Source organism: Salvelinus sp. IW2-2015, linkage group LG27 (genome assembly GCF_002910315.2).
Source record: "Salvelinus sp. IW2-2015 linkage group LG27, ASM291031v2, whole genome shotgun sequence".
NCBI classification, from domain to species: domain Eukaryota; kingdom Metazoa; phylum Chordata; class Actinopteri; order Salmoniformes; family Salmonidae; genus Salvelinus; species Salvelinus sp. IW2-2015.
The window spans coordinates 4290411-4309767 of record NC_036867.1 but is presented as its reverse complement, the minus strand read 5'-3'; the positions used below and the strand labels follow the sequence as shown (position 1 = coordinate 4309767).

The following is a 19357-nucleotide window of genomic DNA, read 5'->3' as shown; positions in this document are numbered from 1 at the left end:
AGTCCAGCAAAAACTGTATTTATAAAAAAGCTTAAGAAAAAAAAGCTTAAAAAACAGTGAATATAAGCAAATACTAGCAATAACAGGGAATATTGGCAGTGTTTGAATTACAACTGAGTACGTAGACACGCCACAGGTGACTTGCCTGTGTAAAATATAAAGATAGAAATGTAAATTACTCCAGTAGCAGTGACAATAACATTTCCAGCAACTATTACAATTACTTTTGACAGAATTATCCACGCACAAATTACCACAAGACAGACACACAGAGAGAGAGAGAGACACAGAGACAGAGACAGAGACAGAGACAGAGACAGAGAAAACAGAGACAGAGACAAGACAGCAGAGAGGCAGAAGAACAGAGAAGAAGAGAGAGAGAGACGGAGAGAGAGAGAGAGAGACAACAAGAGAGAGAGAGAGAGAGAGACGAAGAAGAGACAGAGAGCAGAGAGAGAACAGGACGAGAGACAGAGAGGAAACAAAAAGAGAGAAGAGACAACCACTTACGAGAGAGAGGAGCCACACAGAGAGAGAGCACACACAAGAGAGAGAGAGACCAACCAGACGAGAAGAGACAGAGCAGAGAGAGAGAAGAACACACACAGAGAGAAGAAGACACAGAAGAGAAGAGAGGCACAGAGAGAAGAACCCGGAAAAAGAGAGACACACCAGTTCCAACGACAGAGAAAGAGCACACACGACAGAGAATGAGAGACCAAGAGAGAGACACAACAGAGAAGAGAAGACAGCAACACAAGTGAGAGAGAGACACAACACAGCAGAGAGAGGAGAAACTCACACAGAAGAGAAGAGAGACACACACGACAGAGGAGAGAGAAACACACAACAGAGAGAAGAGAGACAACACACAGAAGAGAGAGACACACATCAGAGAGAGAGAGACACAACAGAGAGAAGAGAGACAAACAAAGAGAAGCACAGAGAGGAACACAGAGAGAGAGAACAACCACACACAGAGAGAGGCACACACAACACACAGAGAGAGGACAACACACACACCAGAGATGAGACACACACAGAGAGACGAGAGACACACCACCAGCACGAGCGAGGAGAGAGAGAGACAACACAGAGAAGAGACCACACCAGCAGAGAGAGAGAGACACACCACAAGCAGAGAGAGAGAAGACACTCAAAGGAGAGAGAGAGAACACACAAACAAGAGAAGAAAACACAAACAGAGGAGAGAGAGACACAACACACAGAGAGAAGAGAGAGACACACACACAAAAGAAGAGACACACACACAGCCACACACCCCACCACGGCACACAGAGGAGAAGACACAACACAACACAGAGAGAGAGAGACACACACAATGGTCAGGACACACACAGAGAAGAGAGACAACACACACACAAGTAGAGACGACAGAGACCACACAACACCAGCAGAGAGAGAGACCACAACAAACACACACCGAGAGAGAACACACACACGAGAGAGAGAGAGAGGAGAGAGAGAGAGAGTAGAGAAGAGCGGAGAGAGGAGAACAGCGCACAGACACACACAGTTGAGCTGGTGTCATGGTAGAGGAGGAGAGAGCCAAGGTGCAAAGCGCTCTCTCAGCGCTGGACACACACCGAGAAGAACACACAGAGGAGAAGAGATATCCACACAGAGAAGACAGACACACACCGTTTCGATACGAAACACACGCGAGGGTACACAACAACACACCACACAGCACAGAGATGGAGAGAGCCCTCACACACACAGGCATGACGATACACACACACAGAGGAGACACACACAGAGGAAAAACACACGAGCTAGGACAGCTAGATGGCACATACACATGTATCAGAGAGAGACACACACACACAGAGAGACACACACACACACACACAGAGAGAGACAGAGTTTGGTGACCGTATCAGTTCCCTTTACCAAGCAAGCCTTTACAGACCAAACCTGCAATGGATACCAGGGCACCAAACCAACGCATCCAAAACAAGCCCCTGGAGTGGAGAGAGGGATAGGACTGCACACATTGGGACGACCAGGGCGAGAGGGAGAGAGAAGCTGGGGAGAACACACTCCTCTGTCTAGCTCCGAACACTTGGCTGGACCATCCAGAACAGCTCATGCATCGTGGGTCTGTGCAAATGTAGCCTCTAAAAAGCTCTGGCACATTCTGGCTCTCGCTCGCTTTCTCTTTCTCTCTGTGTTGCACAAGAACAAAGAGGTGCTATTCAGAGTACTTACCAGTGTGGCTCACTAAACTCAAAGCCTGCCACCCGGGCCAAAAGGGCCTGCTCCTTCAGATGGACTAGTCTAGATGTAGACCGGTTCAGAACACAAGGACTAAGCCTCAGCTGGTCCAAATAACATAGCAGAAATCAGAAACAGGGATACTTCACGTCAACAGAAGACATTTCCTGCTTTGTGCTCTGTGGGAAAAACACCCCAGAAATGTAATAAGCCTTTTTTCAGGACAAAAGCAACAACTAGAGGCCACAAAAGTAAACACAAGGTTTGTGGTTGGAAATATTTGGTTTCCACTGCAAACAATGAGGCTTTGTGGCCCATTCTCACAATGTGGCAGGTTGCCGTTTATTGTCATGAGTTTTGTCCTGGAGGCAAAACTGAGCGATATCCCCTTAGATAGCCAATTTTGAATTTAAAATTGGCCTATATTGTAAAAATGTATGAAAACAAAAACGCATTTTGGTCTTAATTTAAGGCTAGGGTTAGGCATTAAGGTTAGCAGTGTGGTTAGGGTGAAAGTTAGGTTTAAAATGTGTCAGCTAGTGACCACTCTGCAGAGCTGCCTCCAGAACAAGATTCATGACGAAAATAGCTAACCAGCCACAATGCGGTGGCGAGGTCCAGGGCCGAGGCATCGGGTGACCAGGGTTGGGTTTCTAGGATGAGAAGGACACCGCTACTGATGCTGCCGGCGGCAACTGACTCCCAGCGCTCTGATCAATGACCTACATCATTGAAAATGCAAGGCCATTGTCGCGGCCTGGAACAGGTTTAATCCAGGTTAAGAGGCCTGGCCAGACCCCTCCTCTCCCTTCCACACCAAGCATAGTAAACTATGTGCCGATATTACAGAACTAGCAGTCTAACTCACTGTTGAGCTTTTTATTTTATACCGCCTTCATTCTGCATGGTATTGGTTTTACTTGTCAGAAATTCATGCCAACCACAACCACCATTTCTATAAATTCTCTAAATGGCTCTAGTTTTGACCATCACTTGCTATGGTCACCATAGCCACCGCAGTGTTGTAATGGTCACCATGGCCACCGCAGCGTTGCTATGGTCGCCGTAGCATTGCTATGGTCGACATGGTCACTTTAGTGTTGATATGCTTGACTGCACAATGTATTCTCAGTTATACTCTGGAAAGTTGGCTCCCAAACAACTAAAGTAAAAGGACTTGACAGGTGAAAGTGGAGTGGTGGAAGCCAGACCAGAAAGGTTATGATGAAGAGAAGGTTTTCTAGGGTACTGGGGAACCTGAAAACACTTCAAAACAGTGGCTTAGTTTAACACCATGTTGGGCATGAATGTCAGTTTAGGTGGTGGTGGAGCTACCCCTAGAATAGATCAGAATTTCCAATTGACAGTTTATGTTAACGGTCACTGTGTTGTTTTTCCAACGGTGTTGGAAGAGAAGTCCATTATCACCCCTGGATAGAACAACAACTATGTCAAGTAAGCCTGGTTTTCAAAAAGAATGCAAGGACTAATCTTAAGTCACAAGACAAACATATCAGTCAATGTATGCAACCTTGACGTTTACAATAAGATAAAAAAACAGAGCCTCTCAAAGTCCTCGTAGGGATTCGTTGAGTAATCCATGCATGAAGCCAAACAATGTGAACCCCGTGAGACCTCGGAACAAACTAGAAGAAAACCAGATGTACAGTGATGCTCTCACTGTGAGACAGGCACTGCATAATACATGCGTCATGCCCATCTGACTACCCACAATCCTCGGGTTTTGCCAAGCCGGGGCAACGAAATGGATTTTACGTGTACCCGTCGTAACTACTGTGCAGCACAGAGGTTAACAAGTGATGAAATGTGGGCTAATGAGTAACCCGAAGGCAGATAAACACCCGCTAGCCAAAGCCAGAGTGACAAGAGCAGACCACTGGGACCTGTGTAGCTTCCCTCTCTCTCTCCCTGTGATGACTATTATTCCAGGGCTGTCATCTGGAACTCTTGGGAAACTCTCGTGTACAGTCTCACAGGAGTAGGCTGGTAATAATCACAAGCCACCTCTGGTACAATGTAAGGTTCATAACGTAAGAGTCTATGACAAGTTATGAGCCCAAGTTCCAAGTTTAGGCTACCGTTAGACTTKAAATTCGAAACAATATACTACTGGTTCACATAAAAAGTTTCTCGGCACCAAACACCAAGCAAAATGCTGGATCTAGTCCTGATGATTCCAATTCTATGCATGATCTTTCACTTTTGAACCACAAAAATCATGTGGTACTGAACACAACCAGTCACAAAAAACCCTATATCTAAAAMGACTTTACACACATCCAGTGAGTTGGTCTCTACTACAGTGAGACACAGTGGTAGTGGGGGAGTGAAAAAAAATAAGCTGCTGTTGCAAGTAGTTCCACCTCCCAAGGCAGTGACGAAATCCTGGAATGGGTACACTGGCTGGGCTGAGCACACCGCCTTCTCTGTGGCTCTGCTGTTTCCCAGCATGCCATTTAACCATTACCTCTCCGGTTTTACATTTCCAGRTTACAGAGCAAGCTTCTACAAGCAATTGGTTAACAGCTTCAAAAACAATCCCAATGTTAGAGGCTAGAAACCTCTGAAATGCTGACTCAACACAGGACCTTCCCTCCAACCAAAAGCAAACAAGGGTCAATGAAATGAACCGTTAACCCATACAGAACATGCAAGAGACCCATTAGAAATACGTAGACCTAGGACTTTAGTTGAAACTCCTCCACAGAAAACAATGGTAGGGTTATTACTGTCCTAGGTTGGGCTTTGGGGGGGTGAGAACTGGCAACCAAAAAAAATACTATAATGCACTACTGCGACACAGAGGCACAAAGCTCACGTGGGTCAGTGGGAGTTTGTCAGACCGATAAAGTACAACACCGAGGAGGATGTCTGTGTTTGTGAGAGAGTACGGGGGTTATTTTAGGCCAAATCAATAGGAACTAGTCTGACCACTAAAAAAAAGGGACACCCATTTCACTGATGACATCAATAACAATAACATTTCACGAAACATCCTGCACTGCTATAGCTTAATAAGGATCCATATTACATTTAGAAACATCTCATAAGAATTTGTAAAACACCCTCATGATTGACAGCTGTTTCGAACGAACCAGGCCGGCCATTTAGATGGTCAGGTAACAGTCAGTGATTCATTGCCCTGACCCCTTGGGCATAGCCTACACAGGAGACATTTCCACATGCAGCAGCCATTGGGTTTATGCAAGCCCTCTCAGAAGAGGTACTCCAAGCTTTTGCACTCTTTGTAAACAAATAAATAAAATAAAAACAGCCTGGCTTGCTGCTGGCAGAGACACACTTCAGTGACAGAGTGGGTGTAGGGACAAGCTTGCCTTCAGAAAAAGATGAGGGACAGGAGGAAAAGGGAACAGTACCCTTGACAGCAAATGGTGCAATATCCTTCATTTTTTAGGAGGTTGATCAGCTTTAATATTGCAGATAGATTGTGGCTTCAATGTTACTGTCTGCATCATTTACAAAAAAATAAATAGACAGACGTTTCTCAAACTAGACACTAATGTACTTGTCCTCCTGCTCAGTTGTGCAACGGGGCCTCCCACTCCTCTTTCTATTCTGGTTAGAGCCAGTTTGCGCTGTTCTGTGAAGGGAGTAGTACACAGCGTTGTATGAGATCTTCAGTTTCTTGGCAATTTCTCGCATAGAATAGCCTTCTTTTCTCAGAACAAGAATAGACTAACGAGTTTCAGAAGAAAGTTATTTGTATCTGGCCATTTTGAGCCTGTAATCTAACCCACAAATGCTGATGCTCCAGATACTCAACTAGTCTAAAGAAGGCCAGTTTATTGCTTCTTTAAATCAGTACAACAGTTTTCAGCTGTGCTAACATAATTGCAAAAGGGTTTCTAATGATCAATTAGCCTTTTCAAATGGTAAACTTGGATTAGCTAACGCAACYTGTCATTGGAACACAGGAGTGATGGTTGCTGATAATGGGCCTTTGTACGCCTAAAAAATATCTGCCTTTCCAGCTAAAATAGTCATTTACAACGTCTACACTATTTCTGATCAATTTGATGTTATTTTAATTGACCACATTATTTTTGCTTTTCTCTCGAAAACGAGGACATTTCTAAGTGACCCCAAACTTTTGAACGGTGTGTATATATAGTATGTGTATTTAAACTCAGCAAAAGAAGAAATTTCCCTTTTTCAGGACCCTGTCTTTCAAAGATCATTCGTAAAAATCCAAATAACTTCACAGATCATTGTAATGGGTTTAAACACTGTTCCCATGCTTGTTCAATGAACTATAAACAATTAATGAACATGCACCTGTGGAACGGTCGTTAAGACACTAACTGCTTACAGATGGTAGGCAATTAAGGTCACAGTTATGAAAGGACACCAAAGAGGCCACTAAAGAAAGGACACTAAAGAGGCCTTTCTACTGACTCAAAAACACCAAAAGAAAGATGCCCAAGGTCCCTGCTCATCTGCGTGAACGTGCCGTAGGCATGTGGCAAGGAGGCATGAGGACTGCAGATGTGGCCAGGGCAATAAATTGCAATGTCCGTGCTGTGAGACGCCGAAGACAGCGCTACAGGGAGACAGGACGGACAGCTGATCGTCCTCGCAGTGGCAGACCACGTGTAAAAACACCGGCACAGGATCGGTACATCCGAACATCACACCTGCGGGACAGGTACAGGATGGCAACACCTGCCTGAGTTACACCAGAAACGCCCAATCCCTCCATCAGTGCTCAGAATGTGCGCAATAGGCTGAGAGAGGCTGGACTGAGGGCTTGTAGGCCTGTTGTAAGGCAGGTCCTCACCAGACATCACTGGCAACAACGTCGCCTATGGGCACAAACCCACCGTCGCTTGACCAGACAGGACTGACAAAAAGTGCTCTTCACTGAAGAGTCGCGGTTTTGTCTCACCAGCGGTGGTCGGATTTACGTTTATCGTCGAAGGAATGAGCGTTACACCAAGGCCTGTACTCTGGAGCGGGATCGATTTGGAGGTGGAGGGTCCGTCATGGTCTGGGGCGGTGAGTCACAGCGTCATCGGACTGAGCTTGTTGTCATTGCAGGCAATCTCAAAGCTGTGCATTACAGGGAAGACATCCTCCTCCCTCATGTGGTACCCTTCCTGCAGGCTCATCCTGACATGACCCTCCAGCATGACAATGCCACCAGCCATACTGCTCGTTCTGTGAGTGATTTCCTGCAAGACAGGAWTGTCAGTGTTCTGCCATGGCCAGCAAAGAGCCCGGATCTCAATCCCATTGAGCACGTCTGGGACCTGTTGGATCGGAGGGTGAGGGCTAGGGCCATTCCAGCTGAAGAGTTCCATCAGCCACTCCTGGGCTACAATCACCTATTCGGACCCGTTTTACTGCCGATGCGGAGCCCCACCGGGCCTTCACGACTGGACTACCGACATTATCTGCCCGCTGGAGTTATCCAACTGGCCCCTCCGTCGCGACGTWASCTGAACGCCCCATCTGCGGCCCGCTAATCGTTAGCTGTCTTATCGGCTTCTATCTGAATAGGTCTATCGGACAATTTTTCTTGGGTCACTATAACTATATCTATTTTGCCAATTGGATTGATCCCCTCTACCACACGGAACCCTACTAATCTACCGACGGAAACGCACGAGTTGGCTAAAAACAGACCTCCATCCTATGCTAGCTTGCTACTGAATCGCCGTTACCCCAACCAACCTCACTACTCACTGGACCCTTATGATCACTCGACTAAGCATGCCTCTCCTTAATGTCAATATGCCTTGTCCATTGCTGTTCTGGTTAGTGTTTATTGGCTTATTTCKCTGTAGAGCCTCTAGCCKTGCTCARTATACCTTATCCAACCTTTCAGTTCCACCACCAACACATGCGATGACATCACCTGGTTTCAATGATGTTTCTAGAGACAATATCTCTCTCATCATCACTCAATACCTAGGTTTACCTCCACTGTATTCACATCCTACCATATCTTTGTCTGTACATTATACCTTGAAGCTATTTTAAATCGCCCCCAAACCTCCTTTTACTCTCTGTTCCGGACGTTCTAAACGACCAATTCTCATAGCTTTTAGCCGTACCCTTATCCTACTCCTCCTCTGTACCTCTGGTGATGTAGAGGTGAATCCAGGTCCTGCAGTGCCTAGCTCCACTCCTATTCCCCAGGCGCTCTCTTTTGATGACTTCTGTAACCGTAATAGCCTTGGTTTCATGCATGTTAACATTAGAAGCTTCCTCCCTAAGTTTGTTTTATTCACTGCTTTAGCACACTCTGCCAAACCGGATGTTCTAGCCGTGTCTGAATACTGGCTTAGGAAGACCACCAAAAATTCTGAAATCTCCATCCCTAATTACAACATTTTCCGACAAGATAGAACTGCCAAAGGGGGCGGAGTTGCAATCTACTGCAAAGATAGCCTGCAGAGTTCTGTCCTACTATCCAGGTCTGTACCCAAACAATTTGAACTTCTACTTTTAAAAATCCACCTCTCTAAAAACAATTATCTCCCCGTTACCGCCTGCTATAGACCACCCTCTGCCCCCAGCTGTGCTCTGGACACCATATGTGAACTGATTGCCCCTCATCTATCTTCAGAGCTCGTGCTGCTAGGCGACCTAAACTGGAACATGCTTAACACCCCAGCCATCCTACAATCTAAGCTTGATGCCCTCTGGTACCAGGTACCACCCCAAAGCCGTAAACACGGGCACCCTAATAGATATCATCCTAACCAACTTGCCCTCTAAATACACCTCTGCTGTTTTCAACCAAGATCTCAGCGATCACTGCATCATTGCCTGCATCCGTAATGGGTCAGCGGTCAAACGACCTCCACTCATCACTGTCAAACGCTCCCTGAAACACATCTCACAGCAAGAACTGGCAACTCTGGTGCAGTCCATGAGGAGGAGATGCACTGCGGTACCTAACTTCTCTAGGATATGTGGGACGCTACTTGGCCAATAGCCAGGGAAAATGTAGAGCGCCAAATAAAATAAAAAAATGATATAAAATCAAACTTTCATTAAATCACACATGTAAGATACCAAATTAAAGCTACACTCGTTGTGAATCCAGCCACCATGTCAGATTTCAAAAAGGCTTTTCGGCGAAAGCATAAGATGCTATTATCTGATGATAGCACAACAGTAAACAAAGAGAGTGTAGCATATTTCAACACTGCAGGCACGACACAAAACACAGAAATAAAATATAAACCATGCCTTACCTTTGACGAGATTKTTTTGTTGGCACTCCAATATGTTCCATAAACATCACAAATGGTCCTTTTGTTCGATTAATTCCGTCCATATATATCCAAATTGTCCATTTATTTGGCYCGGTTGATCCAGAAAAAAAACAGCTTCCAATTTGRGCAAAGTCACTACAAAATATCTCAAAKATTACCTCTAAACTTTGCCAAAACATTTCAAACTACTTTTGTAATACAACTTAAGGTATTTGTAAACGTTAATAATCGATCAAATTGAAGACGGGTCTATCTGTTTTCAATACAGGAGATCAACAAACTAACGCTACTTTTCTAGTCTTGCGCAATTCTCAAACAGTACACATGACGTTACACTGTTTCCAGGTGTCCTTACTTCTTCATTGCACAAAGGAATAACCTCAACCTATTTCCAAAGAGTGGTGACATCCAGTGGAAGCAGTAGGAACTGAAAACAGGGTGATTAGAAATCCAGTATTCCAATGAAAACTCATTGAACAGACAGTGACTTAAAAAATAATAATAATAATAATGGTTAGTCCTCGGGGTTTTGCCTGCTACATAAGTTCTGTTATACTTGCAGACATGATTCAAACTGTTTTAGAAACTTCAGAGTGTTTTCTATCCAAATCTACTAATAATATGCATATCTTATATTCTGGGGATGAGTAGAAGGAAGTTGAAATTGGGCACGATATTTATCCAATAGTGAATTTGCTGCCCCCTATCCTAGAGAAGTTAATGCAGCTGGTGGCCACACCAGATACTTACTGACTTTTGATTTTGACCCCCCCCTTTGTTCAGGGACATTTTATTCAATTTCTGTTCGTCACATGTCTGTGGAACTTGTTCAGTTTATGTTCATACAAATATTTACACAAGTTTACACACACACCCCAGAAGAATACTAATAGACAAACAGACCAGGAGCACACAGCATCACCCATGCACACATTTTCATAGGAAGTCAGTGTTGACATCATTTTAACACCAGTCATGTGTTTATGGCCCATAATCAGCCCAGGTGACATTTTGTCTAGGCCAGCCAAGCTGTTACGAGTTTTAAACACCACTAAGTAGCGCCCAGTAGTTTTAAGACACAATCTGGGACATTTTGGAATGTCCAATGGCCTTTTGAAATAATAATAATAATAATAATAATAATAATAATAATAATAATATAGGCCTACATAAATACCTTATACAGTGCATTCCGAAATTATTCAGACCTTGACTTTCCCACTTTGTTACTTTAGACTTATTAAAAAATATATATTCTTCATTTTTCTCTTCAATCTTAACACAATACCCAATATTTAAAATAAAAAACAGAAATAGCTTATTTACATACGTTTTCAGACCCTTTGCTATGAGACAAAATGTAGCTCAGGTGCATCCTGTTTCCATTGATTATCCTTGAGCTGTTGCTTCAACTTGATTGGAGTCCACCTGTGGTAAATTCAATTGATTGGACATGATTTGGGAAGGCACACATCTGTCTATATAAAGGTCCCACAATAGACAGAAATATCTGTAGAGCTCCGAGACAGGATTGAGTCGAGGCACAGATCTTGGGAAGGGTACCAAAAAATATCTGCAGCACTGACGGAGCTCTAGAGTTCCTCTGTGGAGATGGGAGAAACTTCCAMAAGGACAACCATCTCTGCAGCACTCCAAGAACCAGGCCTTTATGGTCGAGTGGCCAGATGGAAGCCACTCCTCGGTAAAAAGGCACATGACAGTCCGCTTGGAGTTTGCCAAAAGGCACCTGAAGGACTCTCAGACCATGAGAAAAAATATTCTCTGGTCTGATGAAACCAAGATTGAACTCTTTGGCCTGAATGCCAAGTGTCATGTCTGGAGTAAACCTGGCACCATCCCTACAGTGAAGCATGGTGGTGGCAGCATCATGCTGTGGGGATGTTTTCAGCGGTAGGGACTGGGAGACTAGTCAGGATCGAGGGAAATACGAACGGAGCTAAGTACAGAGAGATTCTTGATGAAAACCTGCTCCAGAGCGCTCAGGACCTCAGACTGGGGCGAATGTTCACCTTCCAACAGGACAACGACTCTAAGCACACAGCCAAGACAACGCAGGAGTGGATTCGGGACAAGTTTCTGAATATCCTTGAGTGGCCCAGCCAGAACCCGGAATTTAATCCGAGCTAACATCTCTGGAGAGACCTGAAAGACAGGTGTGCCAAGCTTGTAGCGTCATACCCAATAAGACTCGAGGCTGTAATCGCTGCCAAAAGGTGCTTATACAAAGTACTGAGTAAAGGGTCTGAATACTTATGTAAATGTATGTTTGGCAAATTTATAAAAACTATCTAAAAACCTGMTTTTACTTTGTCATTATGGGGTATTGTGTGTAGATTGATGAGGACAAAAAAAACTATCAATTTTAGAATAAGGTTGTAACATAACAAAATGTGGAAAAGTCAAGAAGACTGAATACTTCCCGAATGCACTGTACATACGCGTGCACACACACACACACACCTCGTTAGCTTAGTACAGCTGTCGTAGCCAATTATATGACTGTTGGTTGCATCCATAGCGCATGAATTTGAGTGGTTACATTTCTCTAGCCCCATCCCTTTATACCAAACCAAGTGGCAGGGCTGTCAAAAAGAACCTCAGGATTATGGGTTCTCAGTTGGCATTTCTATCCAATACTATGTATATGAAGGGCAACAAACTGGAAATACACTAAGGCCGCTTGTTAGGCAGTCGCCCCCAAGGCAGAGTACATACGGTACCGTGACAGTGTTAGCATGCAAAGCGCCATCAGCTATTCGGCCCCATGGCGTTTCTACCTGCAGTGTCAGGTGCCATGCTAATCAAACTCAAATCAAATGTTATGTCACATGCGCCGAATACAACTTACCGTGAAATGCTAACTTACAAGAACCTTAACTCTAGTTCTTGAACTGCGTTGTTGGTTAAGAAAATATTTACTAAATAAACTAACGCATAAAATAACAATAACGAGGCTATATACAGGGGYTAGCAGTACCGAGTCAAGGTTCGGGGGTACAGGTTAGTCGAGGTAATATGTACATGTAGGTAGGGGTAAAGTGACTATGCATAAATAATAAACAGTGAGTAGCAGCGGTGTAAAAACCACCTAGCATTTAGGTCCAGGATGGCAGGAAGCTAGGCCCCAGTGATGTACTGTGCTGTACGCACTACCCTCTGTAGAGCCTTACGGTCGGATGCCTAGCAGTTGCCATACCAGGCAGTGATGCAACTGGTCAGGATGCTCTCGATGGTGCAGCTGTAGAACTTTGAGTATCTGGGGACACATGCAAAATCTTTTCAGTCTCCTGAGGGGGAATAGGTGTTGTCGTGCTCTCTTCACGACTGTCTTGTGTTTGGACCATGATAGTTTGTAGGTGATGTGGACACCAAGGAACTTGAAACTCTCGACCCGCTCCACTTCAGTCCCGTCGACGCTAATGGGGGCCTGTTTGGCCTGCCTTTTCCTATAATCCACGATCATCTCCTTTGTCTTGATCACATTGAAAGAGAGGTTGTTGTCTACACTGCCAGATCTCTGACCTCCCTATAGGCTGTCTTATCATTGTTGGTGATCAGGCCTACCACTGTTGTGTCGTCAGCAAACTTAATGATGGTGTTGGAGTCAGGAAGTCCAGGATCCAGTTGGATCCAGTTGCAGAGGGAGGTGTTTAGTCCCACAGTCCTTAGCTTAGTGATGAGCTTAATGGGCACTATAGTGTTGAACGCTGAGCTGTAGTCAATGAACAGCATTCTCACATAGGTGTTAGTTTTGTCCAGGTGGGAATGTGGCCGATATCAGCGTTGTGCGTATGAGGAACATTACTCTATCTATAAAGAGGAGGCCCCAATGTTCCCCTGTGCAAGGCAGCTAGCTTAGCTAACAAAGGCTTGTTACACGCCACTCAGTGGATGTCACATTAGTAGGAAGTAACCAAGCACACCCTCCATCTGAAGATCAAACCCCCTCCCCACAAAATTACAGTGTACTCCTTCTCCATGTCATTTGAGCAGTCCATCTCCTACAGTTCTTCCGGGTTGGTTTTGTTGTACACTGATAGAAGGTAGCTACATAGGAATGACATTAGACCAATAAGACACCAGGATGAAAGCAATACTTTCTCTCCTTTATGAGTCTTGCCACGTGAAAAGATGAAAGTGGGGATATCTCGGAGACAAAAATGTAACAACCAAAAGAGAAAAACATTAATAGCCGCGTACATTGTTTGTTTCTAGGCAGCATCTCCTTGTGTGCCTCGCGGGCGCTCAGCTTCCTCAGTGCTAATGCACCTCAAAACACTTGAGTGGCTCCTCGAGGTGGAATCTGTGCATAGCTTAGATCCACGTCACGCTTCGTGATTCTGCTTCCCTCTCCAAACACACACACAAATCCCCATCCCCACGTATAATGTTTGGGGTTAACTTGGGTTATCCCTGCAGACACATCAGCTCACATGCCCTTCCTTGCACTCGTATGATTCATTTGGGAGGCCTAGTAGTGAGTAGTGAGTAGCAGATTTAATAATTCATGGTACTTAATAAATTGATTTAGTGGACCTATGGGGTTGTGGGGATGAGGTAGGGTGATTATTACCAATTGGGGAAAAAGCTGCTATGAAAGAAATGGCAAGATTGAGCTTGAACCAGCCACAGAGAGATCAGTCGGTAGACTTAATGGTGTTTTTATCCTCTACAATATGAATTTAACCTTTACATCTCACTACCACCAAAAACAAAGACCCCCTCCAGAACAACTAAACTGCTTAGTAAAATACACCAAAAAGGATAACATAAGACTGGCCAAATGCCACACGGCCCAGTGAAACCATGGAGGGCAACACCATCAGCAAAGCAGTCAAACCCAAGCACAGGCACCCCCCACTAAGCGTCACACCAAGGTTAGAGTGAATGAGACCTACTTCTTTTGAGGTGTGGGTACTCGCTTGGGAGCGCCTGCATCCTTACGAGGCCGGCCACGGGGGCGCCTGTCTGTGGAGGCAGGGGAGGGGCTGTCTGAGGGGGAGCCCCCCCCAGTGCTGCTCAGGGGAGGAGACGGTCCGTGGTCAGAGGGATCCAGACTCTTGTACTCTGATGACATTCTGTGGACCAGGATGGAGAGCATAGAGAAGAGGAGAGAAAGAGAGAGAGATTATTTATTAAACCATGGACATTGGATACACAAAAAATATGCAAAATATGTCTTGCTAGTTAAGATGACGAACTGTATTGTAAATGTGACCTGTTTGAGTATACTATGAGACAGTGGACTTCTGAAATCCCAACAACCACCAATGTCTGTCATCTCTCTGTGTCCACCAGTTAGACCAATGGCAATGAATGCCAATATTTTATACCATAGGGATCTTTCAATGCAACATATTCCATTTCCAAACCTGCTTGGACCAGTGCCCAGGCTAGTTCAGCAAATCAACATTTGTTACATTCCCCCACCAGCCAATCTGATTTAACTAATCAAGAGCTTGATGATTAGTTCACTAGGTGAATCAGGCGTACTGGTTCAAAAGTTAGAGAAGTTTTTCAGTTGACGTATGTTAACTTCACATGCCTCAAGATAAGAAGCATGCAAAAACACACAAATAAAAAGGGGCCAGGATGTAAGTCACTGTCACATCACTCCTACTCAACTTTGACTAGCAAATTTGCTGAGGTTACCACCACCTAGCTAGCCGACTAACAACTAGTTTCAAGTTCATGTCACATGCACAAGTAGAGTGAAATTATTTTTTTTGCAAGCTCTAACTCCAACAATGAAGTAATCCATAACAATATATACAGAGTTAAAGTTCATAGAAATAAATCAGCCAATTGAAATAAATAAGTGAGGCCCAAATCAATAGATTTCACAACTGGGAATAGAGATGTGATGGTCACAGAATGCTTTATTTATTTTTTCTTATATATGGGCCTCACAATGTGTCTCAAATTGCCATTAATAAAATGCAATTGTGTTCATTGTCAGTAGCTTATGCCTGCCCATACCACAACCCCATCATGGGGCACTTTGTTCACTTTGACATCAGCAAACCACTGGCCCACACGACGCTATACATATAGTCTGCGGTTGGGAGGCCGGTTGGACGAACTGCCAAATTCTCTACAACGACATTGGAGGCAGCTTATGATAAAGAAATAAACATTAAATTCAGCCCTCATTTACCTGTAGTCCACAATCATCTCCTTTGTCTTGCTCACCTCAAAATTTGAGACATCTATGTCATGTGACAAAACTGCACATTTTAGTGGCCTTTATAGTCCCCGGCAAAAGGTGCACCTGTGTAATGATCATGCTGTTTAATCAACTTCTTGATATGCCCCACCTGTCAGGTAGATGGATAATCTTGGTAAAGGATAAATGCTCACTAACAGGGATGTAAACACATTTCAGCAAAAAACTGGGATCTTTTAATTCAGCTCATGAAACATGGGACCAAACTTTTCATGTTGCGTTTATATTTTTGTTGAGTATATACACATTGCATTCAGAAAGTATTCGGACGGCTTGACTTTTTCCACATTTTTACAGCCTTATTCTAAAACGGATTAAATTGTATTTTTTCCCATCCTCAATCTACACACAATTCCCAATAATGACAAGTAAAAACAGGTTTCGAAATTTTTGCAAATGTATTAAAAATACAAAAACTGAAATATGACATTTACATAAGTATTCAAACGCTTTACTCAGTACTTTGTTGAAGCACCTTCGGCAGCGATTACAGCCTCGAGTCTTTTTGGGTATGATGCTACAAGCTTGGCAAACCTCCATTTCGGGAGTTTCTCCTTTATTTTCTGTAGACCCTCTCAAGCTCTGTCAGGTTGGATGGGGAGCGTCGCTGCACAGCTATTTTCAGGTCTCTCCAGATGTTCGATCGGGTTCAAGTACGAGCTCTGGCTGGGCTACTCAAGGATATTCAGAGTAAAGGTCGACCGATTATGATTTTTCAACGCAGATACCGATTATTGGAGGACCAAAAAAAGCCGATACCGATTAAATCGGACAATTTTTATTTATTTATAATAAATGTATATATATATATAATAAATGTATATATATATATATATATATAATAAATGTATATATATATAATAAATTTATATATATATATATATATATATATATATATATATAAATATATATTCTTGCGTACTGCTTGCACTGTACGCAAGAGAAGTGACAATTTTCCTAGTTAATATTGCCTGCTAACATGAATTTATTTTAACTAAATATGCAGTTTTTTTTTTAAATATCCACTTCTGTGCATTGATTTTAAAATCATCCCCGTTTGGCGAAATAGCCTGTGATTCGATGATAAATTAACAAGCACCGCATTGATTATATGCAACACAGGACAAGCTAGTTAACCTGGTAATATCATCAACCATGTGTAGTTAACTAGTGATTGTGTTAAGATTGATTGTTTTTTGATAACGATAAGTATATATATATATATATATATAATAATAGTTCCCGGAACTATATATACAGTGGGGAGAACAAGTATTTGATACACTGCCGATTTTGCAGGTTTTACTACTTACAAAGCATGTAGAGGTCTGTAATTTTTATCATAGGTACACTTCAACTGTGAGAGACGGAATCTAAAACAAAAATCCAGAAAATCACATTGTATGATTTTTAAGTAATTACGCAGTCTCCTCGTGGATTGCAATGTAATCAGCGTCCAAAAAGGCTGATTACCGATTGCTATGGAAACTTGAAATAGGCCCATAATTAGATGGGCACCCCATGCATTATTCTCCATCTTATACGTTCCGTCTCTGCAGAACAAAGTCAATTACCAGACCTGATGAGGTGTACGATCTGTCATGCTTGCGCTAAAACATACTACACTTTAATACGTGTGTCTCCACTCGAAGACCAACTAACTTGCACTGCTGAGCAAGAGTTTGAATCGAAGGGGGCAACCGTCATTGCTGTGCTAACTGCAGCTCGACATCTCAGTAGATGTTGTTAATACACAACTCAACCTTGAGAGACTAGGCGGTACTGTCGATGCTTGGCTTAGCTACATTATAGTGTTTCAACTAAATCAAGCGCTATTTTTAACTCGCAGATGTATCTGAAGACTGCTGGTCATGCTGCTTAATAACAGTTATAGTTGTGCAAGTCCCAGCTCTCCTTCCACCAACAGACCCTGAGGAGTAGTCTACTATGATCCATGACGCTGTTACACTAACATCATTATGGTCGTGTTCAGCATACCATAGAACCTGAGTATGTAGGGGCTGAGTCCTGGCTTTCGACTTAATATACACTTTCACCTTAGTGCATAAGAAATCAACCCTCATAGAGAGTTACAGCCTGTCATGCTGCTTGATACACCTTATGTGTTCCTACAACCAACGCAGCGCTGGGAGTGACAGGGCCTTGTCATGTCCGCTGCCTTAAATAACATGGCATGACAGCTCAGGTACCAGACCACGAGAACGCTTGAATTGGTAAGTGACTGTCACTTGTCGAACTTGCCTTTACTAAACCACATTATAAGTGTTTCACACTACTCACCACCCACTGTTTAGATGAGTCCTGTAATAGTCTGCTATATAATTATACATTCAAGTTACGCCTAGATGGATCAATCAAGTCTCGCTCACGCAACAACCTGAGAGACAGTCTCCACCAACGCTTGCCTATTGTCCTGTACTGTCATGGCTGCTTCACATTACACACCATCTATAGCTGTATCGAACAACCCTAGTGACTAAGGATGTACAGAATGTCATGCTGCTGTTATAACACCTTTAATACAATGTTGTTAACAACATATTCTAAGCACCAGCTTGTCATGCCCTTCATACACATTATTAGGTTGTGTTACATAACTCATAACCTGAGAAGTACCAGCTATGTATCATGCTGTCTTACTAACACTTTTGAGTCATTGTGTTGCAACAAATTTAGATCCGAGAGGTGAGATGTTACTGGCTGGAGCATTGCTGCAAATCATACACATTGAGTTGTGGTTTAAAGAACAAACTACATTGAGAGTACAGCCTTGGTCATGTGTGGACAGCTGCGTTTGACAACGCTTACAGTTAGTTCAACAATATAACTGTTAAGAGTACAGCACAGGGCTGTCATGCGCCTATTAACACATTATAAGTGTTCAACAACCATAACTGAGAGTACAGGTGTCATGTCCATAGATTAATGAAGCCATTATATGCAGTGTAAGTTTACAACAACCACAACCAGGAGGAGTAAATAGGAGCGTGTCATGCTGCGCCGTAATAACACAATTAAGTAGTACTTACAAGGCAACCAAATGAGGCCTGAGAGTTACTAATGCTGTCATTTTTGATGTCTTAATCACACATATAGAGTAGTATCAAACACCTCAGACACAAACCTGGGAGAGTTATCATGTGTCCTCATGCTGGCTTGAGTATGTAACAAACATTAAATACCGTGTACAATTCTCAATCAAACTTTACAACCTGGAGAGTACACGCTGTCATGCTGCTCTTAATAACACATTATAGTGTTCAATCGGTACTCGTGATAGAGGAGACGCCTGTCATGCTGCTTAATAACACATTGTAGGAGTTCAACAACATATAACTTGATGAGTACACTAGGTCTGCTCATGATCTGCTTAGTACAATTACTAGTTGTTCAACAACATCATAACCTGAAGGAATACAGTACCTGCTTCAATGTCTGGTCTCAAATTTAAATAATACTACATTATGTGTTTAAACAAATCTATACAATCCTGAACACGCTAGTATGCTGTATGCCTGCTTTTACTACCTACATTTTAATTATAATTCATATTGTGTTTCCAAACACTTTTATTACAATGTGA

The 19357-nt window shown here is 43.2% G+C and overlaps 1 protein-coding gene across 1 annotated transcript in view; it reads right to left on the bottom strand.

Moving 5' to 3' along the window:
* kmt2ca (lysine (K)-specific methyltransferase 2Ca) overlaps nucleotides 1–19357 on the bottom strand; it is a 233193-nt gene that overhangs the window by 195541 nt on the left and 18295 nt on the right. Inside the window, 1 exon segment of the mRNA XM_070435637.1 lies at nucleotides 14426–14605. Within this exon segment, the coding sequence (XP_070291738.1) occupies nucleotides 14426–14604 (179 nt within the window). The 5' untranslated portion in view covers nucleotide 14605.